General features: G+C 39.2%; 1 protein-coding gene across 3 annotated transcripts in view; it reads left to right on the forward strand.

The window, feature by feature from the left end:
- COL11A2 (collagen type XI alpha 2 chain) overlaps positions 1-26,049 on the forward strand; it is a 106,367-nt gene that overhangs the window by 67,779 nt on the left and 12,539 nt on the right. For all 3 annotated transcript variants that reach the window (XM_075186463.1, XM_075186461.1, XM_075186462.1), the window contains 23 exons: positions 1,155-1,262; positions 1,352-1,405; positions 1,501-1,554; positions 1,926-1,970; positions 2,681-2,734; positions 5,390-5,434; positions 5,700-5,753; positions 6,988-7,041; positions 7,197-7,250; positions 7,850-7,957; positions 8,148-8,237; positions 12,401-12,454; positions 13,228-13,335; positions 15,862-15,969; positions 16,092-16,145; positions 17,297-17,350; positions 18,394-18,501; positions 21,156-21,209; positions 21,304-21,357; positions 22,441-22,494; positions 22,620-22,673; positions 22,881-22,988; positions 24,092-24,145. In XM_075186463.1, coding sequence (XP_075042564.1) covers positions 1,155-1,262; positions 1,352-1,405; positions 1,501-1,554; positions 1,926-1,970; positions 2,681-2,734; positions 5,390-5,434; positions 5,700-5,753; positions 6,988-7,041; positions 7,197-7,250; positions 7,850-7,957; positions 8,148-8,237; positions 12,401-12,454; positions 13,228-13,335; positions 15,862-15,969; positions 16,092-16,145; positions 17,297-17,350; positions 18,394-18,501; positions 21,156-21,209; positions 21,304-21,357; positions 22,441-22,494; positions 22,620-22,673; positions 22,881-22,988; positions 24,092-24,145 — 1,584 coding nt within the window. The remainder of the gene's footprint in view (positions 1-1,154; positions 1,263-1,351; positions 1,406-1,500; positions 1,555-1,925; positions 1,971-2,680; positions 2,735-5,389; positions 5,435-5,699; positions 5,754-6,987; positions 7,042-7,196; positions 7,251-7,849; positions 7,958-8,147; positions 8,238-12,400; positions 12,455-13,227; positions 13,336-15,861; positions 15,970-16,091; positions 16,146-17,296; positions 17,351-18,393; positions 18,502-21,155; positions 21,210-21,303; positions 21,358-22,440; positions 22,495-22,619; positions 22,674-22,880; positions 22,989-24,091; positions 24,146-26,049) is intronic.

Raw genomic sequence — 26,049 nt, forward strand, 5'->3', positions numbered from 1 at the left:
CACGGACAACATTATATAGGAGTGTAGAGCGTATAGAGTCAAAAGTTTTTTCTTTTGCAAATATAACTCCTATCCTTCATAAAATTGGTTACTTGATACTCTCACTAATATAATGTATCTACACTTGGCTTTACTGCAGTGTCTCCATCTTCATTGGGCCATATACATGCAGTCTAACAGGCAGAGCCTGAATAAGACTCTGTGGGGCCCTAAGCAAGATATTGGTTTAGGGCCTCTTCTACCCACTCTGTTAATAAAAAAAAAAGTTGTCAAAAATATTACAGTAATTCGGGTATTTTGGTGTCCAAATGGCCGTAGGTGGGAGCCCAGATAAATGACCCGGGTCTGCTACAAGGCCCCGCTCCGGTGGCCTTCCCATTATCAATTTTGCTTGGAACAAACCCTTAAAATGTAGTGTTTGCCATACTTCATATCTTAAGACGACGTTATGGGTTTTCCTTATTTGTTATGCGTTGTTCACCAGATCCTCTTCTGGGGACCACAAACAATCTGCGTGTCCAGCTTTGTCCTACTGCCATTCACTTGTTGCAAACAGGCCGGGGGTGTTGTCAGTTCCCCTCCCCGGTGTACTTCCCAGTGCAGGCGAATACTTTAGGAATGAGATAAATACTCATTGTTTTTAAAATTATATTCAGCAATTAGCGACATAATTGAATGAGTTTTATATGACTATTTGCTGGTTATAAAAAATATTTTCTCCAGTAGATTGCATAATTATAAGTGTCATGACCAATCACAGGCCGTGTATATTTATAAAGGTCGCCCAATTGCAGATATAGTTTGTCTAATTAAAGAAAATATCCACTTGACAAACATCCTGTGTTGGGTATAGAAAAATATAATTGGACGGCAGAAAATAAACTAATGGACCATATGATTTGCCCATTTCAGTGCCTACTTTATGTTGTTTTTACACTTTGTTTTATTTTGAATTATTTTTCTTTTCTTTTTTTTAAGCAACATGTAAACTAAAATGTAATCTATGGGGACATGTTGATAGCGCTGCCTAGTGGACATGACTATAATGGTCTGCAAAATGTTCACCAAGTACAGTCTTGTGTAAAAGTTAGGCTTGAGCTATGTTTTCCATTTACAGTATTTAAAAGATGTTTTCTCAATTTACCTGTGTGTAGGGTGAAGGTGGACTTCCAGGGTCGAGGGGAGAAGATGGCCCTGAGGGTCCAAAGGGAAGATCCGGCCCTAATGGTGATCCGGGCCCCTTAGGATTGCTTGGTGAGAAGGTGAGATGTGGCTGTGTCTGGTGTGTGTTCACAAATACGTACAAATAGAGTAAGAACGTGATTTAACATTTATCTCTTGTGTCTTCCAGGGCAAGCTGGGTGTCCCAGGCCTGCCAGGTTATCCAGGACGACAGGGCACCAAGGTGAATGAGGGTTATAGTGGAACATAATGGGCACGCCACACCCGCCTCACTGCGCTGGTTTATAATATAATCTGTTCTGCCTTATATCGTTACAGGGTTCCCTTGGCTTCCCAGGATTCGCAGGGACCAATGGAGAGAAGGGAGCACGGGTATGAGACATATTACCTATTCATATAATGCAATACATCCTATTCGTCCTGGAGGGCTGATATAGTATTGTACTCTGGAATAACAGGCAACTTAAACAAAATAAATGATGCAGACAAGCAGTTAAAATCCCCATTGTACATGACAGAGAGTCAAACAGAGTACACGTAACTTTTCAGAGTCGACTGATGATAAATGTATTGTTTGGACATCTATTTCAATGTAAGCACGTCATTGTCATCATGCCAACACTTTTTAAATTTGTGATCTATAGTATTTTGTTGCTAGAATATTAATCTGATATATTGTCACCTTGTATGTTATTGCTTGTTACATGAGAAATCACATTATTGTGTTATTTTTTCTCTCTCAGGGTCTGTCTGGAAAATCAGGTCCGAGAGGAGAGAGGGGACCCTCGGTGAGTGATCAGTGCCGTCATTACCGTAATCCCTGTTTCAGATTGCTGTAGCCACATGAACTAGATGTTATAATGGCCTATGTCTCATCCTGTTCTAGTTGTACTAATCTCAAATCTCACAATGGAGGCAGCCAATTTATTGGCTGGGCCAATATTCAGCCTATCAATTCACTAGGAACTGATGACATCACTGATGCCTGGAGCCCAAAGAGCCTAGTGAATAATCTGCATCGTAATCTGAATATTGGTACATGCCACAAATTGCCGCTTTTGCTGTGTGTAGGTCACCGGTCCACCTTATTATTATTATTACCATTTATTTATATAGCGCCACTAATTCCGCAGCGCTGTACAGAGAACTCACTCACATCAGTCCCTGCCTCATTGGGGCTTACAGTCTAAATTCCCTAACACACACACATACGGACAGAAAGCCAGACACACACAGACATACAGACTATGGTTAATTTTGTTAGCAGCCAATTAACCTACCAGTATGTTTTTTGGAGTGGGGGAGAAAACCGGAGCACCCGGAGGAAACCCACGCAAACACGGAGAGAACATACAAACTCCTCACAGATAAGGCCATGATAGGGAATTGAACTCATGACCCCAGTGCTGAGAGGCAGAAGTGCTAACCACTACCTTAATATTGTAAATATACAGCACTGTATATTGTTCTTTGTATACTTACAATTCTTTTTTTTCAGGGACCCAGAGGTCAAAGAGGACCCAGAGGAGCCACAGGAAAATCAGGACCAAAGGTTGTTAAATAAAACTACTGCTGTATTGTGTGTGTGTATGTCTGTGCCCTTACAGACTGAGTGTGCCAAGTATATGCAGTGTATGCGTGTGAGATTTTGAAATATGCACTATCTATCTATCTATCTATCTATCTATCTATCAATCTCATATCTCTCTATCTATTAATTTGGTTTGTAGTTGAATGAAGCACAAAAAGCTGAAAATATTAGACATGGCTTATGCCACACAGAAATGGGCCGGGCAAACTTATTATTATTATTATCATAGATTTGTAAGGTGCCACAGTGCTCTGCACCGCCGTACGGTAGGGAAAACAGGACATACATAAAACAGGGACATACAAGGCAGACAAAATAAATACAGACATGAAAACAAAGGTATGAAGGACCCTGCTCATTAGAGAGCTTACATTCAAGTAGAAGTAGAAGAGGGCACCGCTGAAACCAGAGGAGTAATTGTGTTTCAGAGTGGAGATTGGGACAGTTGTGAGGGTGCATTAGTGTGAATAGTGTTATCGGGGATAAGGTCACCTCTAATAAAAACTTGAAGGCTGTGGGAAAGTCTGATTGAGCGCTGTAGGGAATTCCATAAGTGGGGAGCAGCACGGGAGAAGTCTTGTAGGCAACTTTTAGAAGTATTCAAAAATAATTAGATTTCAAGCAGATGGTTCTCCTTCACTTTGGAACTGAACTCACCTGTGGTGAGTGGCAGGTGTCTGCAATATAAAAATCACTCATTAAACAAGCTTGAATAGAGAAAAGGACTCAATCTCCTTTTATTATTTACTGTGACAGAGAATTGTCTGAGGAGGTCAGACAAAAGATTGTAGCCAAGCATGGACAATTTCAAGGCTACAAACCAATCTCTTGATGTTCCAGTTTCCACTGTACGTAATGTTACTAGGATGTTAAAGGCCAATGGCACCGTAGCCAAACTCCCTGGATGTGGCTGCAATAGAGGATTACAGTGCAGGATTGTTTGAAAGGTGGAGAAAGCACCTTGAGAAACCTCCAAACAGATTCAAGCTGCTCTTCAGACACAAAGTACAACCGTTTCATCTCGCACCAGCTGTCATCAACTCAATGAAAGTTGGTTATATGGTAGGGGGTACAGGAGGGGCTCACTGCTGAGAGGTATTAGAAAGCCCAACTGGAATTTTCCAAAAAATACTTGAACAAGCCAAATTTCATTCTGGGAGAATGTTCTGGGGACAAATGAGTCCAAATTAGAGCTCTTCGGTAAAGCGCATCATCCCTGTGTTTACAGAAAACAAAATAAAGCTTTCAAAGAAAAAAACAGCTTCACTGCAGTCAAACATGGAGAAGGTTCAGTGATGTTTTGGGGCTGATGTGATGCATATGGCACTGGGTATCTTGAATGTGTGCATGAAATCATAAAATATGGAAGTTGCCAGGCCATTTTGGAGGACAATGTTGATCTCACAAAACTGGGTCTCCGTCGAAGATCATGGGTTTTCCAGCAGGACAATGACTCCACACTTCAAAAAGCACTCAGGAATGGTTCAAGAAAAGACAATGACTGTTCTGAAGTGGTCACCAATTAGTCCTGATCTAAATCCCATAGAGCACCTGTGGAGAGATCTGAAGCATTGGGAAAAGGACCCTTCAAATCTGGGAGAACTGGAGCAGTTTGCACAAGAAGAGTGGACCAGACTGCCAGTAGAGGTGCAGGAGGCTCATAGGATTGATTGCAGTTATTTTGATCAAAGACCGTGCTACCAAATATTAAGTCTAGGGTGTCAACAATTTTTTCAATGCTACTTATTTTAATATTCTGATTTAAAAAGATTTACAGTATCAGATTCTGAATCAAAAACAAAGGTTCTGTATAGTAACAAAAAAGAATTGTACTGTTGTTAATTGTATATATCTATCTATCTATTTATCTATCTATCCATCTATCTATCTATCTATCTATCTATCTATCTATCTATCTATCTATCTATCTATCTATCTATTTATCTCATATCTATCTATTATTGAAGACTACATTTTTTATATAAAATATCTACCACCCACTTGTTTATAGTAATAGCAAAATATTAAAATGAGTAAAACAAAACTGCAATTCATTATTTGTGTACAATAAACAAAATGTGAATTAAAATCCCAGTTGGTCAGCCATATGGCAATCTCCCATTCAGATATAATCTTTATTTCTTCGGGTAATAAAGATTCTTTGATATTTACTTATTCTGTGGTACACCATCCAAAATCTGCATTTATTTTACATTTCTATTGAATAGATAATTTTTGGGAGTGGATTCTTTGAAATTTTTATTTTTTTCATCCTAAAACTGAATATTCTATAATCTTTGTTTGCAGATATTCATTGGCTAATGGTGTGAGTTATGTAACTGCTGTGAGAAGCATTATACACTGAAAATCCATATTAAACCTGCACGTAGATACAGTCGCAGTGGTGGATGAATTAAAGTGTTCTAAGTTCTAGTTCTCCCATTACGATGCCAATAATACAGACTAACAAACGATACTATGTGTACACAAGTCTGTGAGTGATTATTGTCAGTGTATAAGTACACTCCATGTGTCTGTATGTGTGTTGCGTGCCAGTGACATGTCCATCCACATGTGATAAATACATGTTCACTCACTATTTCTGTCTATCTTCAGGGTACATCTGGTGGAGATGGTCCTTCAGGACCTCCAGGAGAGAGAGTAAGTCCAGCTCCCAGTTCAGTGCAAGACCCCCATATCTTAATTCTGTCTGTAAAATTTTCCATATAATTGTCTATGTTTCTCAAGCTCTTTGTAATTTTACTGTTCATACAATGTTACCCATTCTCTTTGTTCCTAATTTGTCAGAGTTGCTTCTCTACCCTTTCCTGTTTTTATATATTCTTATATATGACTTCATCTACTACTTTTACACATCTCTCCCATCTACTCTTTCACGTTCCTCTAATTCTCCTTCTTTTTGTAGGGTCTCCCAGGACCACAAGGCTCAAATGGTTTCCCCGGGCCCAAAGGACCTCCTGTAAGTACATTAATATAGTCTTATGATTGCTACATTTTTTTGCCTTTAAGTTATATCATTATTTTAACTAAAATAAACATTTATGGTAAAATCCCACAGCCAGATCCCATCGACATAGACTTCTGTCCTTCGAGCACCACGTGGACATCATCTTCATTCAGTCCATCCTGTTCTCAGTCCATCCTGTTCTTCTCAGGCCATCCCGTTTTACTTTTTCACTTTTCCCATCAATTATCTCCACAGATAACCAAAGAGTTGGACTTTTTCCCAGTGACTACTTAACTGTGATTCAAAATATAGTCAACACTATGATGAGTTATCTAGTAATCCACTAGATCCATCATTTACCTGTATCAGCCATCGGCCTCAGTATCTAATCACTGGTCACCCATAATCTCAGTATTGCGGCCCTAATCACTTATCTCAGTGCCACTTATTACAATCAACCACGGTTCACAATGTCTTTCTACTATGTGTCTATATATCTCTTAATAATATATTTTCTTGAGTGGTTGGCCACAGATCACAATCAGCCACATATTTAGCATTTGACCACTGGTCCCAATCAAACAACTTAATGAGACATCCACCTCACAATCTGGTCACTAATAACAATAAATAATATACCTCAGTAGATAACAATTTATCACAATGAAACTCTTTAGTCAGTACCTAACCAATACCTAACCATGTTACTCAATATCCAACCCCTGATCACAGTAATCTATATTCTCAGTATCTAACGACGACTAATCACATCCACCACTTATATCAACCACTGTCCTCAATCACCCATATGCTCAGTATCTAACTGCTCGTCCCAACTAACCATTTTGTCAGTATGTAACCACTGTTCACAGTAAGCCATCTTCAATTACCTTTCCCAATATGTAACATGATCAACTATCATTTGATATCAATTATTTACGGGTAGTCACCTAAGTGACAATGTTTCATATATACATGATTATTGGAAAACATTCTCAATTTGTAACCACTGAACACAATCAGATACAGTCCTTCAAATATCATTAATTACTCTCATATTGCTACTATTAAAGACAAAGTTAAATACTTATTGACTTTAGTTTAACCACAACAAAATGATCCCAATCCCAATTGTATCGGTAATCAGTAACACTGCTGAAACAAATATTTTTTATGTAAAGGAAGAATGGTCCATTCTTTACTGCTACATAACGAGAATAAATATTATTCTTTCCTTCTTTGGTAGGGCCCTCCCGGTAAAGATGGAATCCCTGGACATCCTGGACAGAGAGGAGAAGTGGTGAGTTCCATACTGGTGGTTGTATTATATAGCCATAAGTAATATTATCTCACAGAACAATTACAAAACTACCTTAATTGTGTGCCATATTACGTTATGTGAGGATGAGGACAGTAAGCACAATTGTATTAACCTGTCTCTCATTTTCTTTGTAGGGTTTCCAAGGTAAAATGGGAACTACAGGACCACCTGGCGTTGTGGGACCACAGGTAAGATATGTACTTTAATGTATATAATATATTCTCAATTTATATGTTAGATATTTATTGATCAACATATCACAAATTATATAGCAATTTATATTATATTATCTATATTGCAAAGCCTTTTACGTGTCAATATATATAATTATTGTGCAGTTCATCATCATCTATTTATTTAGCACCACTAATTCCGCAGCGCTGTACAGAGAACTTACATCAGTCCCTGCCCCATTGGAGCCTACAGTCTGAATCCCTAACATACACACACACACAGACCGAGAGAGACTGGGGTCAATTTAATAGTAATCAATTAACCTATTTTTGGAGTGTAAGAGGAAACCGAAGCACCCGAAGGAAACCCACGTAGACACCGGAAGGATATACAAACTCCACACAGATAAGGCCATGGTCAGGAATCAAACTCATAACCCCAGTGCTGTGATGCAGACATGGTAACCACTAAGCCACTGTGCTGCCTTACTTCACAAGGCTTCCATATATAGTGTTATCATTTTACAATAGATCTGCTAAACGCCCATTGCTTTGTTTGTTATGTTTACAATGATTATATATAATATATAGAGCACATGTTTATTTGTACACAGGGTGCCCAAGGTGAGTCTGGTCCTATGGGAGAGAGAGGTCACCCTGGTCCTCCAGGACCACCGGGAGAGCAGGGCTTGTCTGGCGCATCTGGAAAAGAAGGTACCAAGGTGAGCGAATGGTGACTCTTCTTCCATCAACTGGCCCCATTCATGGCCGTTTCCACAGAACATATATTATCTCTCCTCACTCATCTTTCTTCCCAGTTATCTTGGAAACTCATCTACAGCTTTCTGACCCTCACCTGTCCTTTCCCTTCCAATCTCCTTGTTTCCCACTCACTCCTCTACAATTCCATAGGGAGATCCTGGACCTGTTGGAGTTCCTGGCAAAGATGGCCCAGCCGGTTTAAGAGGATTCCCTGGAGAGAGAGGACTGCCTGGTACACCAGTGAGTAGATGACCATTGCACTGATACAATGCCTGGTACAACAATGCTGTATTATTATGACAATTTATTAATTCCCTATAATCATACTGTGGCCCTATAAAGTGTCAGTTAGATCTCCAGCATAAGTGACTATGACACAAGAGCCCATCTGTATTTATGTATCATCATCATCAACATTTATTTAGCGCCAGCAAATTCCGTAGCGCTTTACAATTGGGTATATTTATACATCTGTCAAGAGGATATGCATGAAATGTGGTATGCATGTAATGGGGTACAGTAGACTGCCCTGTAAAGCCTGCAATCTAAGTACATAGTATAATAAACTTTAGTAAGCAGACAGCAGATTGATCAGAAAAGCTGAGCAGGATACTTACAGGTTATTTTTATTTGTATTGGCTTACAAAACCAAAAGACCCCACTGAAGAATGACTTTCAATTTTAAACTTTCACTATTAATTAGGTAATTGTTGTTCTATATTATGCTTACTATGTCTTCTTGTACTGGTGATTTAATTCTTACGTCTTCCACCCCCTTAATCTGTCTCTACCGTTTCCTCGTTGTCATTTCCTGTTTGATGACCGCTGACTCCAGTTTGGAACTTTAGTAGAAGAAAGATAATTCATGCCACAACAGAATAAAGAAGAGAGAATTAAAAATTGGCAATCATAACAGATCGTTTCTATATTTAGTCACGTAGACAATCTTATTAGGTATATCCATTATATAGACATAGCATAGCAATGAGCAATTCATGAGGCTCTAGGCTATCAGTTCACTAGGAACTCGTAGCATCACTGAGCTAAAATGCCTCCTGCCTCAGTGATGTTAATTGTTTCTAGTGAATTGGTAAAATAAATATTTGGTCAGCCCACAAAATACCACTATTGTGTGTAACTAACATGCCCTCTAACTTATATTTAAATTATAAAATGATAAAAGACTATAGTGTAGCTACATTTTTATATCAGAATATCAAGTAAGTTATTTAGCAAAATTACATTAGTTGATATTCTATAAATGACTATCCAACAATATACAGCACATTATCCGAATAGCTAAACACATACATCACATACATAATTAGAATCTTTCAAGTAGATGATCAAGTAAATGATTATATAGCCATCATCTTGTTGTTAAAATATTAGATAACACAAAATGTTTGAATGATCAGAGGTTCTTTATTAAAAACAAAGCATTAATTAATTCATTAGGAGCAATCTGGCATAGATTCCCCATGCACATTAGACGTCTCTTTCTAGATTAACAATATACAGTGAGTTATATAGTCTTAAGGCATTGTTATTATATATGTTGTATTGTTGATATAAATTATAACACGTGCATAGTGCAGATCAATTACAGTTTAGAACAGCACTTGTAATTATATTTAACTACAGTAGAACAAAGACACAAGTACATAAATCAAAACAATCTCTGATGTATTTTGCACGTATACTAGTGAACATTGGCAGAACTCAACTGGTGGGAATCAGGGTCAATATTACAGATTGAGATGTTTCTTATAAATTTACAGTTTAATCACATACCAGTACTTTTCCAATAGTTAAAGATAAATCCTTTATTTAATTTCACAATGATGTCCAAGTTAACGCATATATGTAATTAAACCTTACAAACGGAATGACTAGTTGACGTAATGGAGATGACTATCAGACGTAGATCATTTAGATGACTATAAAGCACATATATCTGGGTTAATTGTGAAATATAAGGATAGGACAGCTGTTCACACCAGGATATCATATACAGTAGCTCAGCAGGACACAAGAACCATGCTGAAGGGTGTGGTAAGAGTTGAGTTATGAAATTGAAGTCCATGAGATGACCCAGTAAGACATTGGTCATCATGGGGCGCTGTGGTTTAGAGGTTAGGTACCCAAAAAGAAAGATTAGATAGAGTGGATACATCATTATTTCTGTAGCTAGAAGCAATATACATTATCTGGACAGATGTTTGATATTATGTGTTAAGGAGATTTATACATCATCTGGATGGTTAGAACATACACATATAATTTAGATGACCATCAGAAACATCTATCATCAAGATCGTCATTAGACACATAGATAAGCTGGAAGACCAGCTGACACAGACCTTTTCTGGATAACTAGAAGATATATAATCTGGATGACTAGAAGACACATTATCCGGATGATCATCAGACACTTTCATTTGGACTAGCAGCAGCCACATACAGTACATCATCTGGAAGACATATCATCCGGATGATCATCAGACACATAGATCACCTGGAAGTCTAGTAGACACATGCCTCATCTGGATGACTAGAAGACATATGGGGGTAAATGTATCAAACTGAGAGTTTTCCCGGCGGGTTTGAAAAGTGGAGATGTTGCCTATAGCAACCAATCAGATTCTAGCTGTCATTTTGTAGAATGTACTAAGTAAATGATAGCTAGAATCTGATTGGCTTTTTAAACCCGCCGGAAAACTCTCAGCTTGATACATTTACCCCATGATCTTGATGTTCATCATCCACATAACTAGAAGACTGGTAGACCCATACCATCGTCTGGATGATTGAGACAAACAGCATCTCGATGATCAGTAGATCATATATTACCTAAATGTATAGCAGACATATATAATTTGTATGCATATCAGACACATATATCATCTAGATGACCAGCAGACAAATGCATCAATTAAATGTCTATGTGAATGTCAGATATACATAAGCTCTGGGTGTCCATCAGACACAAATACAATAGGCATGATTAATAGACACATACGTCATCTGGATGACCAGCATGCACACACATCATCTTAATGTCTAGCAAACACATATATCATCTGGAAGTCTATCAGACATACACATTATCTGGATGACCAGCATATGTAGTATCTGTGTATTAGTGATCCATATAACATCTGAATCAGCAGCAGATGAAGTGTTTATTAATGATCCGGATCTGGATGAGCAGTAGACACATGCATCATTTTAATGTCTAGCAGACACATATCTGGAAGTCTATCAAATACATACATCCTCTGGGTGACCAGATGAAGCATGTATCAGCTAAATGTCTTGCAGACTCATCATCTCAATTTCTAGCACACACACATATCTATTGGATGTCTATTAGACATACATATCATCTGGAGAAACATACATCGCATGAATTTATATGAGACACATTATGTAGTACATATGCATCATTTAAATGTATAGTAGACTCACATGTCCTCTGGAAGTCTATCAGACCTATACATGATCTGGATGACCAGCAGAAACATGCATAATCTAGATGCATAGCAGACATGGTATATATGACTTCTGGAGGTCGATCAGACATACAAGTCATCTGGATCACCAGAATATACATGCTTCATCTGGATGTATAGGAAACACATACATTTTATGGTAGATATTAGACACATCGGGATGGCTAGAAGACTTGCCATCTGGAGTAGATAGAAACCATCTAGATGACCAGAAATGCATGCATCATTTACATGTCTATCAGACTCATATGTTATCTGGAAGTCTATTAGACATACATATCATATATGTCATATGGATGACCAGCAGCTGCATCCTCACCATGATAATCAAAGTGATATACTAGTGACAAGCCAGTCAATCAAACGTTTCCAAGTAGGACTATCAGACACATCATCTACTAGTACTCATACATCATCTCTATGAACAGAGGACGTATACGTAACCTTCATAACTAACATCTGGATTTAAATTGGCACCCAGCTATTTAAGATTATAGATTAGTTTTTGTTATCACATATATTTGTGTAATATAAACTGAAATATTGTACATACCCTATTTTGTTTCCCAAATCAAATAATCTGTTAACAAAAGATGCAGATAGATATCAACTGAAAAAATCTGAAAACGAGAAGAGCTTTTCTAACAAGTAGACAAGTATCATTTATTTATTAACATAGCACAAAAAATACAAAGTTTCTCAGTGGTTAGTGATGGGTAACTCACCTATTTTGCCAGTAAGAATATCAAAACCTTAAAACAATGGATGTAAATTGAACTATAATGATCTTTTCAATCAATCCCTCCCATTTTGTTATATCTGACTGTATATATCCAGCATTCTGGCCCTTCTTGTTAACTCATTGAATATTTCTCTTTTTCTTGTTAGGGTGGTGGAGGTCTGAAAGGTAATGAAGGTCCAGCTGGTCCCCCTGGTCCAGCGGTAAGTTTACACATTTCATTTATTTTCGTTTTGCTTGCCAATATTAAAATGTCTACTCTCTTAAATCTATTTACCTCCTTCCGGTAACACTTCTGACCTGCTCTTCAGGCAAATTATGCTATGCACCACCTATAAGGAAAGCTCCACGGCTCTGGGCCATCGTTTATAAATCTAGATATAAGGGGAAGCCCGTCTCTCATTCTGTTGTAGCTCTTCCGAAATGCCAACATCCCTTCTATAGACCATAATTCTACAGTTCACCACTTCTATTTCTAAATTCCCAATTTGACCGCTGGTCTATATCATTGAGCCCATAGTTTGATAGCCTAGATAATGCTTTTACAATAACCAGCCCTAAAAAAGAATGACTTCTTTAGTTTCCCTGAAATTAAATTAATAGTATTTATAGTAATGCACATAATAAAATATAAAGAATATACTTCTGGGATATGCCATTTACATGGTATCCCTTTCAGTCAATGATTTTACCACTGGTGTTTTATTGCATGGCTCAGGCTTGTGCTGTCACAGACTATTCATCTATGGACAGCCTGTTTCACCTTACAGTTCATCAGTAAAGGATGGGGCTTTCTGGACAACCCATGGGTAATGCATGGACTCAAATAGTTGCCATGTTAATGTCATGTCCCAGAATTCTATTATTCTGGATAGGAGACGGCACTGATAAGAGTCTCTGCACTGTATAGATTCCTTTCTGTGGGGTAGAAATTGGAAATGAGTTTTAGTTACTGAGTGTTGCTTTTATCCTACAGGGATCTCCTGGAGAAAGAGGTGGACCAGGCCAAGGTGGACCAATTGGGCCTCCCGGACGACCAGGCCCCCAGGGTCCATCGGGCGCTGCCGGAGAAAAGGGTGTACCAGTATGTATAAATCTGGGTGGGCACGCAGTCCAAATACTCCAAAGAGTTTGATAATTATTATATTTCCATATTATGCTCATGTGAAACCACAGCTGATTTAGGATACATAATATTAGAAAAGAAGGTGAACCCGGGTGGCTGAATGCATAGGGTGAGAAATAGGGAAATACAAGGAGGAGAAGAAACAGCTATTAAGAAAAGGAAAAAGACCATGGAGCAATAAAAGAATAGTTGGGTGCTACTCATATCACCTGACAACTAATGACAACAGGTTGACTATACTACTATGGAGTAAATGGATTACATGAAGGGGTAAGGGAGAAACACGAATGATGGAGAACATTACAGGTAGAGACACTCACGAGAGAGATGATTACTTGGAGGAACACTAGAGAGAGAGAGGATTTCAAGGAGGAGTAATGAAGATAAACTAATGAGAAAGAAGATTACAGGGAGCATTATGGGAGAGACATTAATGAAAAAGAGCATTACACAAAGCATATGGGAGAGACAGCAATGAGCAATAACATTGCAGGGAGTGGTATGGGTGAGACACTATTGAGAAAGGACTACAGGGAGGTGATAAAGAAAGAATCCAATTTTTCAGGATTACAATGATGGCTAATGGAAAGATTGTCATGAACAAGATGACTACAGGGAGTTGTAAGGGAAAGACACAAATGAGAGAGAGCATTACATGGAGAGAGACACACACTAATGAGAGAGATAATTATAGGGAGGCATTGGGGAAAGAATCTAATGATGGAGAGGATTACAGAGATAGGTAAGGGAAAGATTACAGGGAGAGGTAATTGAAAGACACTTACAATAGAGGATTACAGAGAGCGGTATTGGGAGAGACATTAACTAGAGGGATAATTTCATAAAGGATATGTGAGAGATACTAATGAAAGATACGATTACAGGAATGACTAAGGGAAAGAGTAATGCAAGAGAGGATTAGAGAGAAGGGTAAGGTTAAAACACTAATTAGAGAAAGGATGACAGGGAGGTGTAAGGGAGAGATAATAATGAGTGAGGGGGTTTACAGGGAGGAGTAAGGGAGAGATAGTAATGAATCAGAGGATTATAGGGAGGGGTAAGGGAGAGATAGCAATGAGTGAGAGGATTACAGGGAGGGGTAAGGGAGAGATAGTAATGAGTGAGGGGATTTACAGGGAGGAGTAAGGGAGAGATACTAATGAATGAGAGGATTACAGGGTGGGGTAAGGGAGAGATAGTAATGAGTGAGAGGATTACAGGGAGGTGTAAGGGAGAGATAGTAATGAGTGAGAGGATTACAGGGAGGGATAAGGGAGAGATAGTAATGAGTGAGAGGATTGCAGGGAGGGATAAGGGAGAGATAGTAATGAGTGAAAGCATTATAGGGATGTGTAAGGGAGAGATAGTAATGAGTGAGAGGATTATAGGGAGGGATAAGGGAGAGATAGTAATGAGTGAGAGGATTACAGGGAGGTGTAAGGGAAAGATAGTAATGAGTGAGAGGATTACAGGGAGGTGTAAGGGAGAGATAGTAATGAGTGAAAGGATTACAGGGATGTGTAAGGCAGAAATAGTAATGAGTGAGAGGATTACAGGGGGGATAAGGGAGAGATAGTAATGAGTGAGAGGATTACAGGGAGGTGTAAGGGAGAGATAGTAATGAGTGAGAGGATTACAGGGAGGTGTAAGGGAGGTGTGAGGGAGAGATAGTAATGAGTGAGAGGATTACAGGGAGGGATAAGGGAGAGATAGTAATGAGTGAGAGGATTACAGGGATGGATAAGGGAGAGATAGTAATGAGTGAAAGGATTACAGGGATGTATAAGGGAGAAATAGTAATGAGTGAGAGGATTACAGGGATGTGTAAGGGAGAGATAGTAATGAGTGAGAGAATTACAGGGTGGGGTAAGGGAGATATAGTAATGAGTGAGAGGATTACAGGGGTGAGTAAGGGAGAGATAGTAATGAGTGAGAGGATTACAGGGAGGTGTAAGAGATATAGTAATGAGTGAAAGGATTACAGGGAGGGGTAAGGGAGATATAGTAATGAGTGAGAGGATTACAGGGAGGGGTAAGGGAGAGATAGTAATGAGCGAGAGGATTACGGGAAAGACACTAATGAGCGAAAGTCAAAAGGAATGGGAAAAGGATCTGTAAAACAATACATCATATTTACATTTAGGGATGCGCTGAATTCAGGAGTTGGCTCAGGAGTCTCCTGGAGACAAATAGTGTTTAGTAAACTTCAAGATTGACCAAATCTTTGTGAGTCAGCCAACTGAATCCAAATCCTAATCTGTTCAGTTATTTGCTTAATTATGCAAATTATGTTGGATTCGATACTCAGTTTCTGGACAAATTTTTAAATGTATTTGGTGCATCTTTACTACAGATATCAGTATGTGCCAGTTTTGGTATCTGTATGTTCTATAATGGTCAGTTATGAAGCTGGTTTTTTAAAAATGTTTTTGCAAACCCTTTTCATTTTTTTTTCTCACGTAACTCTGTCTCCATTTTTTCTAGGGAGAGAAAGGTCCGATTGGCCCTGCAGGTAGAGATGGAGTGCAGGGGCCTGTGGGTCTTCCTGGACCAGCTGGACCTCCTGGAGTTTCTGGAGAAGACGGGGACAAGGTAGAGTTTGAATGCGCTTGTTTGGGATACTATCGTACTATTTGTGTCACTCTGTTTGTCTTGATGGTGTAGATTGTACATTATGTGTAACATATGCTTTTTTACAACATTGTAATTTCCAGGGTGAAGTTGGTGAACATGGACAAAAAGGAGGAAAGGGCAACAAGGGAGAACATGTGAGTACTATTACAGGTTGTATAAATTTGATGCTACTTATATCTAAAGGTATTTAGTGATCACTGATTCCAAGAATGATGTCACAGAAGTGGGTGGGGTCGGAGAAAGGGACTGATGGGTGTACTGAGTGCAAAGTGTTTCTCACCTTTCACATCAAAGGCATTACCCAGAAGTCTATTATCTTGAATAGGAGTCACTTATTTGTCTTTACTGTTTTGGCTTTACCTTTCCATAGGATATGTAGTTTAAACATTTCTCTAACTCTTCCCGTTGTTTGAGTGATGCAGCCTCGATAGCTCGATGATGACCCGAACATCCCTATTAAGACTCCTACACTGAGGAGTCTTATCAAGGGTGAAACAGGTTGTCTGTTGGTGTATATTTTTTTTTTTACAAGTGCTAACCAGTGTTATGCTCTGAAAACCCAGTGGTTAAAACATTGACTTAATGGCATCACCCAGAAGTCTGGTCTCCTGAGTAGGAGTGGCTTTTCTATCTGGCACTTAAATCTCCCTGTAGGCCACATAACAATAGTAATGGCAGCAATTGGGGAAAAAAAATGTTAATTTTAAAAACACGGATATATTGAAGGTGGTAGAATTATACTGGGGTGGTAGAATTACTGTGGGGTCAGGGATGTTCCTTGTGTCAGCATCTTATAACATTCTTGTGTACACACCCGTTAGCATGAAAAAATAAATTATCCTTTTATGTAATCATTGATATGCTGCATTTATTCATTTTCTACACATGGTTTATGGGTCACAGTGGAGGCTGCGGCCATAGAACGCTGAGGAAATAGAGGCCGCAAAGTCTAAGTGACATTTGGGGATACACATTTGAAATCTGTGATTGGGAAACAGGCATTGTCTTCTGCTACCCTACAGTGTCTGTTTAAAGTTAGTGTAGTAAATGAATAGTCTTCCTATTAACATTTTACCATGAATATATATATATATATATATATATATATATATATATATATATATATATATATATATATATATATATATATATATACGGTATGTGACTATACATCTATTTACAGAATTTTGGGACAATAGACATATGTATTATTACCAGTTCTTGTTTAAAAAATCTTTCTGTTCCTCTATCAAGTAATTAATTCCACATCTCTTTGTTTCTTTAGGGGCCTCCTGGTCCACCCGGTCCCATCGGCCCTGTTGGACAACCAGGTACTCCGGTGAGTAACTTGTCAGATGAAACAAAACTGTTTACAAGTGTAAACATATATTGTGTAAATACATTTCTGCACTTTGTTCACACCAGACAAGAGGTAGATTCTGTCTATATATCATTATGAGAAGATAAATGGGACTACTTCACAGCCCTCATACAAGTCTTAGGGGTTAAATTTAAGTTGCAGTTTAAGAAAGTGTGATGTCAGCACTATCATCATCATCATCTATTATAGCAGAATTTTTTGTGCTGAGGTCACACAAGCTCTGGTTTCCTTATGAATAATGATAAATAGAAGATAGAGACACACCACCCTTCCAAGCAATGATTACTTTTTCAGAAGGCTTGAATGGACTGTCTGCTGGACCGATTTTATTAACATGTCAGCTATTTTAGGTATATTAATCAGCTCAGTAATGCACCAATATCATCAGGAGCATTATTACAATTTTGTGCCTCATCGCAAAATTTTGATAGGGTCCCCGAGATTTCTAAGTAGGGTCACTGGTGTCATACTGGTGAGGGGTGACTTACCTACCTACCTACCTACCAAGACACTGGCCATCTTCACTTCCTCCACTGTGCGCTGCTCTGCACTTCCTGCTCACAGCAGGGGGCACAAGAGTTCCCATCCACTCTCAGCAAAGTTTAATTTTGGAGCCCCCATAATGCTGACTCAAGCACATGACATTATGGTGCTTCAAATTCCTTGCGGTGTTGGTGGTCATTAATCTGTCTGCGAAAACCGCACAGGGTGTCAGGGCCCCGTGACGGAACAGAGCTACCTTTGTTACACTAGTAGTTACGTCCTTGAATTGTCCTTAGTTCCTAATTAAAATAGTAGGTATGGCTTCTAGGAATATATACCAGCTGTACTCATGTATATGCAAAATCAGCTTCACTTACACCCACAGCAACATTATGGCAGGTCTGTGAAACTCATTAGAAGCTGAAAATGTCTATCTACACATGTTAAATGTAGATGGGACTATACTCGTCTCATGTTACATATATTCATATTACTAAACAACATTTTTTGCCATTAAGGGCGCTGATGGAGAGCCCGGTCCACGTGGACAGCAAGGAATATTTGGAGCAAAAGGAGATGAAGGTACACGAGGATTCCCAGGTTCTCCGGGACCCATCGGACTTCAGGTGAGATGATAGGGGCTACCCCACTGTAGGAGTAAAGTAGAGATCAGTAAAATTTCCAAAACAGTTCCATGGAATATTTTCCTCATTCAGTATTTGCAAGGTTTCCCGGTTGAACTTGGCTTTGCGTGTTCTTGGCCTCTACCATTTTTGTTCCCTACAAAATTCCCAGTCCTACATAAAAAAGGCAATGATTAAAGCCAGGAATCCCTGGGGTTGCTTGTGATTGGCTGGCAGCATAGGGGAGTCCCGCCTTATCTTGCTTTGGTCGTTCATTGTATATGGGTGGATCATATTTTATGTAGATTGTTCCGTATCCCCTCCCATGTGGACTATGGCAGATCAAGAAAAAAGAAAATGTAATTAAGTTTAATCTATCAAAGTTTATTTGAAAATTGTGAATTGTGTATTTTTTTTAACTCTTTTTATATAATAGGCTGGGGGTCTCAGGGATGCCGTTATACTGGGACAAATGAGGTGGCAAATTTGCCAACCCAAGGGTCTCAATCTTGTTAATTACCGTGGCCCGCAAAGCCTAGAGGGGTTGAAAAGAGCCCTAGTGCTGTTTATGTGGCCGTTGTGGCCCCCATAGAGGCACCAACCCTGTGATGACCAGGCTGTGCGTGAGTGTCACTACAAGACGTGGACCCCATGCTCGTGGTCTACCTGTTGTGGTGGAAACCAGCCCCAGGCTTGGTGTCATTGAGGATTTGGGTGGGCCATTGCACATTCAGAATAGTGAATCAAATGTGGAGCTTGAAGATTGTATTATCGGAAGTTCATACCTATGGGAAATGGTCTGTTCCGCCAAGGGACACAATATGCAGAATGTTTTGCAGATATTTTGCTCATCTTCAGTGTAAGGTCACCTTCACATGGCACATATTGCCACATGGTAAAATGCATATGTGTTCATCATGTACGTAGCGGCCGACCACCTGTGCTCACGGGTCTATTCGCAGAGCATTGGAATAGTCCTGGGCAACTGCATACCACAGACTATCCCCTTGTGTAATCTAGTGTAAATCTGCATCAACAAATTAATCAATTATGGTAAGGACAATGGCTCCAGATGTTTTTTTCCAATTAAAGTACATATTTGTGTACGTTTCCTCTGTTATCCAATATGCTACTTGATTTAAAGTACACATGTATGTATATGTAAATCTAGAGCCGTTCAACCTATTTCTCCATCATCTCTGGCATTCCAACTTCTCTGTCAGGTCTAATAGTCACATCTGTCCGGTCTGCTCTCAAAGATCTAAGCTTCCTCTACTAACCTGAGCAATACTTTTGAATTTTAGTCATGTACTGTCCATTATTATGCTGTCTATGCTGATATTCATGTTCCCTTAAGTCACACAATCTGAGTTTTTGCAGGATTTAGGGCTTCCCCTATTTACAAAAGCCCCCTGACCAGTAAAGGCTGTCGCCGGCTGGTAGCCATCTGTTGGGGCCTTCAGCGATGCTTACCCATGGTACAAGTACCGCCAATGTCCTCTGATTGCTAATGCATCTCAGAATGGCATTAGCTGGGCGTTCCCACAGAAAATAATGCATTCTTCCTGTTTTTTTTTTCTTTTGTTCTATCATCATCATCATCACCATTTATTTATATAGCGCCACTAATACCGCAGCGCTTTACAGAGAACTCACTCACATCAGTCCCTACCCCATTGGAGCTTATAGTCTAAATTCCCTAACATACACACACAGACACACACACAGACTAGGGTCGATTTGATAGCAGCCAATTAACCTACCAGTATGTTTTTTGGAGTGTGGGAGGAAACCGGAACACCCTGCAGAAACCCACGCAAACACGGAGAGAACATACAAACTCCTCACAGATAAGGCCATGGCGGGGAATTGAACTGCTACATGAAAAAACAGTCAGTATTTAACTTATGTGCAAAACAGTAAGCTAATTGGCACCCCTTGCATTGTAACATGGTTTTGTCCAGGAGACTGAAATAAGAAGTTTCTCAAGTTAAGATACTTAATGAATCAGGCCCCATGTCTTTAAACATAAGTGTGGTCACAATATCATACATCCAACATTAGGACAGAGAGAGTGAGGGGGCGTAGTCTAGTCACAGCAGGGGTGTGGTTTTGTCAGATGGAGGCGTGACCACTCTTCTGGGTGTGTACCAAGTGCTTTTCAAGCACCAGGCAGCCAGTTACTAACTATCCCTCCCTCGAAAGACCATGTAATTGCTGCATGCAATCTGCTATACAGAGCAGCTGTGAATGGATTCCTACATACAACCAACTATTTTGGCCTGAGAGGGATGGTGGGAAACAGCCCTCAAATTGGGACTGTCCTGCCCTGCTTAATCGGGGCAGTTGGAAGGTATACAATGTGCCAATGAGGTGCCATATTATTGTTACCTTGAGCCGTGGTATTTTGTAGCAACGATTGAGAACGCAAAAACAAAACTCCCATGTGCCTTGGCCCAGAGCCTGTATAGATGTATATTTTGACCAGGCTTGGTTCACTTTGTCTCCCCAAATCTTTAACTTTAATTATGGTGACTTGTGTGATGGACGAGAAGGTGACTATACATATCTGCCTCAAACCAATATGATTATGAACGTGATCCTACATTACATGAGCTGTTACTTGTACGCTCACCGCTTACACTTCTACGTTGCAGGGTTTGCCGGGTCCGTCTGGTGAGAAGGGAGAGACGGGTGACGTTGGTCCTATGGTGAGTGTGGACAGATAATGTATGGTGTTATGTACATATGGGTTCCTGGTGCAGATACTGTTCTTATGATCCATTCATCTCTTTCTCTACTCAGGGCCCCCCAGGACCACCTGGACCACGTGGTCCCGCAGGACCTTCTGGAGCTGACGTGAGTTTTTCTTGGTTTCCACCTATTTCCCAATCATTTCTATATATCTCACCCAGAACTATATCTCTTATTACTATTTCACCCGCCTTACTGTATGCCCCATAGCCCTGTTCAGTGTCCCTCGCTGTTACTCTACATAGGAGTATGTGCAGCGCCGTTCTGCTACCCGCGGCAGCAACTGGGTGTCTCCTCTCTCATCCCGTATAGAGACCACCGTAAACAGTTGTATCCATTGTGTGCAAATTAAAAAGAAAATATCTTATTAATAAAGTATTACTAGAGCTACCTACAAGATATATACACAACAAATTTACACTTTACATCACATAAATTGGCAGTTTGCAAAAAATAAACATTGTCGCCTGACATAGCAGCCTCAGGCTGCCTCAATATAGGAGAACCCGTGTCTACAAAATGACCCTCATAAACTGGCTATTGCAAAGACAAATTCTTTATTGTCTAGGATAACCACTTATGCCTGCCTACAAGACATCTCCCGTGCTGCTACCCACTTATGGAGTTCCCTACCATGCCCGATCAGACTCTACCAGGCCTTCAAATATTTAAATGCTCTCTGGAAACTCATCTCTTTATTAGAACGTACCCTACTCCCGACTATATTACCCACACTTATATTACTGCTCCGATATCCACCCTGAGCTGCACTCACTCTTATTTCAGCTATGCCATCTTCCAAAAAGTATTCATTTTGACTACCTTGTATGTTCCTGTTTTATGTATGTCCTTGTTTCCCCCACTGTGCGGCGCTGTGGAGCACTGTGGCGCCTTACAAAATCCATGATAATTATATTAATAGGATCATAGCCAGAAATGTTCTACCTCCCTACCAGGTTTGCCAACCTTTAATTTATTTACTGAAAGACAAAACTTTGATTTATTTTATACTGATAGTTGGAAAAATATACAGGTGGTTGGCAGGCCATGGTCTCTATTTATTATGAATATCTAGTTTTTATCAAGTCTACATAGGTCCAAATACAAAGAGCCAGTCATGCTCACCTGTCATCACCCTAACCACTTCCCTCTATCTCCTCTCATACTGGCTTGTTTTGACTTCTGCAGGGTCCACAAGGTCCTCCCGGTGGAATAGGAAACTTGGGACCTCCAGGAGAGAAGGTAAGACTCTTAATTCTGGATTATTATACAGAATACTGAATAAATGAATATAAAAACAACCAAACAAACAGATTAAAACATTTGTCCTATTTACAACTTATTTACAATTGTATTACCTGTTATAGGGTGAACCTGGTGAGTCAGGAGTTCCTGGTATCCAAGGAGAACCTGGACCTAAGGTGAGTTATTCAACAACTCTCTTACACGTGGACTAAACTGTGATATGAGCTGAGATGTGGATGACACAATGATTATATCACATACCTTACAACCTCATTGTGCCAATTTCATGTCACATGACCCTGATATGAATTTGACCTGACCCTAATTGAATATACTAAATCCAGCATCTTCACCTCACAGACTATCATTTTATTATCCATTAGGGTCCACGTGGAGACAGAGGTGAAAAGGGAGAGTCTGGGCAACCAGGTGACCCCGGACCTGCAGGAGGAAAAGGACCTACTGGTGACGATGGACCTAAGGGAAACCCAGTGAGTATATGGTCCACGTAGATTGTCCATTCTAAGGAGCATTGATGTAGCATGCATTTATACAATGATCTTTCTCATATGCTAGTATAGGAAAAAAAGGATAATAAATATGAAGTGTAAATATTAAACTGCAAAAATATTTCAGAAAACATTTATAGAACTAGGGATGTTTAGGTTTATTTGGGTCAAACAAGTTATAACACATTTTCATTGAGGAACTAATTTTTATGTGGGCCTTTTAAAATGTCTAGTTTTCCTATTAAGGCCACTGACATAGACCATGTACCTACTGTATAAGTAATTATGTGGGATAAAACACAGGGGCCACAGATAATGTATAAACCTAGAGGGTGTATTTATTAAACCTTCTAAACAGGAAACGTGGAGATGTTGCCCTTAGCAACCAATCAGATTCTAGCTATCAGATAAATGTTATCTAGAATCTGATTGGTTGCTATAGGCAACATCTCCACATTTCCTTTTTAGAAGAATTTGATAAATCTACCTATAGAATGAGTCCAGCAGTCTGGTTTTTTGACTTTCACACCTAGGGTTAAATGTATCAATCTGCGGGTTCTTCAACACCCGCGTGTTCAGCCTCTTCCGCGATTAAATTTCAAGCGGCGCTGCATTGTAAAGGGAAGTTAACCCTTTACAATGCAGCGCCGCTTGAAATTTAATCGCGAAAGAGGCTGAACACGCGGGTGTTGAAGAACCCGCAGATTGATACATTTACCCCCTAGTGTCTCTCCCTGGCCTTTAGTAAAATATTTCCATTTAATTGTGCTTTAACATATATATAACTGTAGTTGTCAGTGATATAGACTACATTTTGCAGCTATGCCCATCTATTTTGAGGGGGGCCATATATCATGATATTACATGTTTGCACTTCATCCTAAAAAAATAGGCAATTATTGGATGTTGATTAATAATTTATTATATCTATTGTCTCTGTATATTCTGTTGTTATGTTCGGATAACTCCCTTTATGTACAATAACGTTGACTATATTGATAGGAAAATATATGTATACTTTAGTCATATGTATTCAGAGCCTAAAAATGAGTGAGACACCTCTTAATCATCCTTATCTATTTTAGGGTCCTGTTGGATTCCCTGGAGATCCTGGACCCCCGGGAGAGATGGGACCTAGAGTAAGTATTGAACCAACAGGACAGCAAATTATTGGGATTATTTGTCATTATTAAATTACTGGTATCATTTTGCAGTAAATATTTAATTAAAATCAGGTTAATTGATGCGAAACAACTTATTTAAAGGTTAATGATGTATGATATTACAGGTGATAGCGGCAGAACAAATGAAATATATTACCTCACGTTAATGAGTGAGGTTATCAGGTTTTGGGGGTCATATTTTATTTATTATAAAAAATCATGGAGCAATATTGTGAAGCCTGGAGTGTGGCAAAACCATCAGTAAATTAACTAAACGTTTACATTCTACGTATCACATATTTATAACTGAATATTTGTGGTATAGAAGAGGGACTGAGTTGTGCTTTGAAGGGTCAGGCAAGTATTCAGTCAGTTACAGTCTGTGGGTATTTTTTCTATTATCTGGGCCAAGGAATCATAATGGCGGCTGTCAATGATGTTGATTAAATAAGCAGAGAAAATTAGATTATCCGGCCAAATTAACCATTCCCTTGTGTAATATTGAACAAGGGGGTTTAAAAAAAATCTGGTGAAAGTAAACTGTATCAATAAATGAAGTTTATTTTCCCTTTCAATGTTGACTTAATTTTGAATGTGCAGAGATAGAATTTCTTACTAATAGTGGAGTTACCAGTTGGAACAGCTGAACAACTTCAATATGGAGGACTTGTGTTGGTTCTCCCTATCACTGAACATGTATTGTATGCACAGACAGCCAACACTGGCAGATACTCAGTCACTAGTGGTTTATGGTTGTCTGTTCCTCTCCCAAATTCTATACTGGATAGAGCAGTCAATGGATTTATTTGGCATTTAATTTATTTAGCAATGTACCTTTAATAGCATTTATTACCAACATATTCTGGTGAATAGTATTCTACAAGCATGTTGGCACAACTTACATACTTACCTGTACAGCAGTTATATACATGATTGACTAGACATTGGGCAATATGTGTATATCATCAACATCATCAACATTTATTTATATAGCGCCAGCAAATTCCGTAGCGCTTTACAATTGGGGTGTATATCAGTATTTCACCATAACATCATGTTACAAATCAATGTATAGATCAGGCCTGGACAACCTGTGGCTCTCCAGGTGTTGTGAAACTACAAGTCCCAGCATACCCTGCCATCTGTCTATCTGGAAAAGCATGCTGGGGCTTGTAGTTTCACAACACATAGAGAGCCAGGGGTTGTCCAGGCCTGTAATATGTCTTCTCAAATTTGGGCTACATGTATCATGGGAAAAGTTCTGTAATGGTGGCATGTGGGATTTATTACATATAATCCCAGCTAAAAAAGAACCTTAGAATATTCAGACGTAGCACATTGATACATATCAGCTCTCCGGATCTTCTGTAACATTCTCACCTTGTAAGATTCCACACTCTTCACAATTCCGAGACTTCTTATGGACAAGAACAAAAAAGTAGGACAAAAGGCGCACAGGGAAATGTAGTGTTGCCTACAGCAACCAATGAGATCTTACGTGTCATTTTTAGTTCAGTTGAGAAAATGAAAGCCGCACTCTAATTGGTTACTGTAAGGAGCACCAACACTTTCCCGCAAACTAGTTTTTGTTCTAAATGTCCTACAATGTGCTTCTATCAATCTGTGATGTTGTCGCTGTAATATAACGATAACATTTACTTTTGCCTTAATCTCCACCCGGTTTTTGTATTATCGGTGTGACACATCCGGCATCTGTGAAGGACACCACCTTGCAATGCTGATTGGTAGATGGAGCATGCACTAAGCTGCTGTATAGCATTAAAGATCCGTGGCTTTTACGGAGACTGAACAGATTTAGTACAACATGATCACACAGTTGTGTCTGATGTATATTTCTATTTACCATGTAAAGATAATCC

The sequence above is a fragment of the Mixophyes fleayi genome, chromosome 9 (assembly GCF_038048845.1).
Source record: "Mixophyes fleayi isolate aMixFle1 chromosome 9, aMixFle1.hap1, whole genome shotgun sequence".
NCBI lineage: Eukaryota > Metazoa > Chordata > Amphibia > Anura > Limnodynastidae > Mixophyes > Mixophyes fleayi.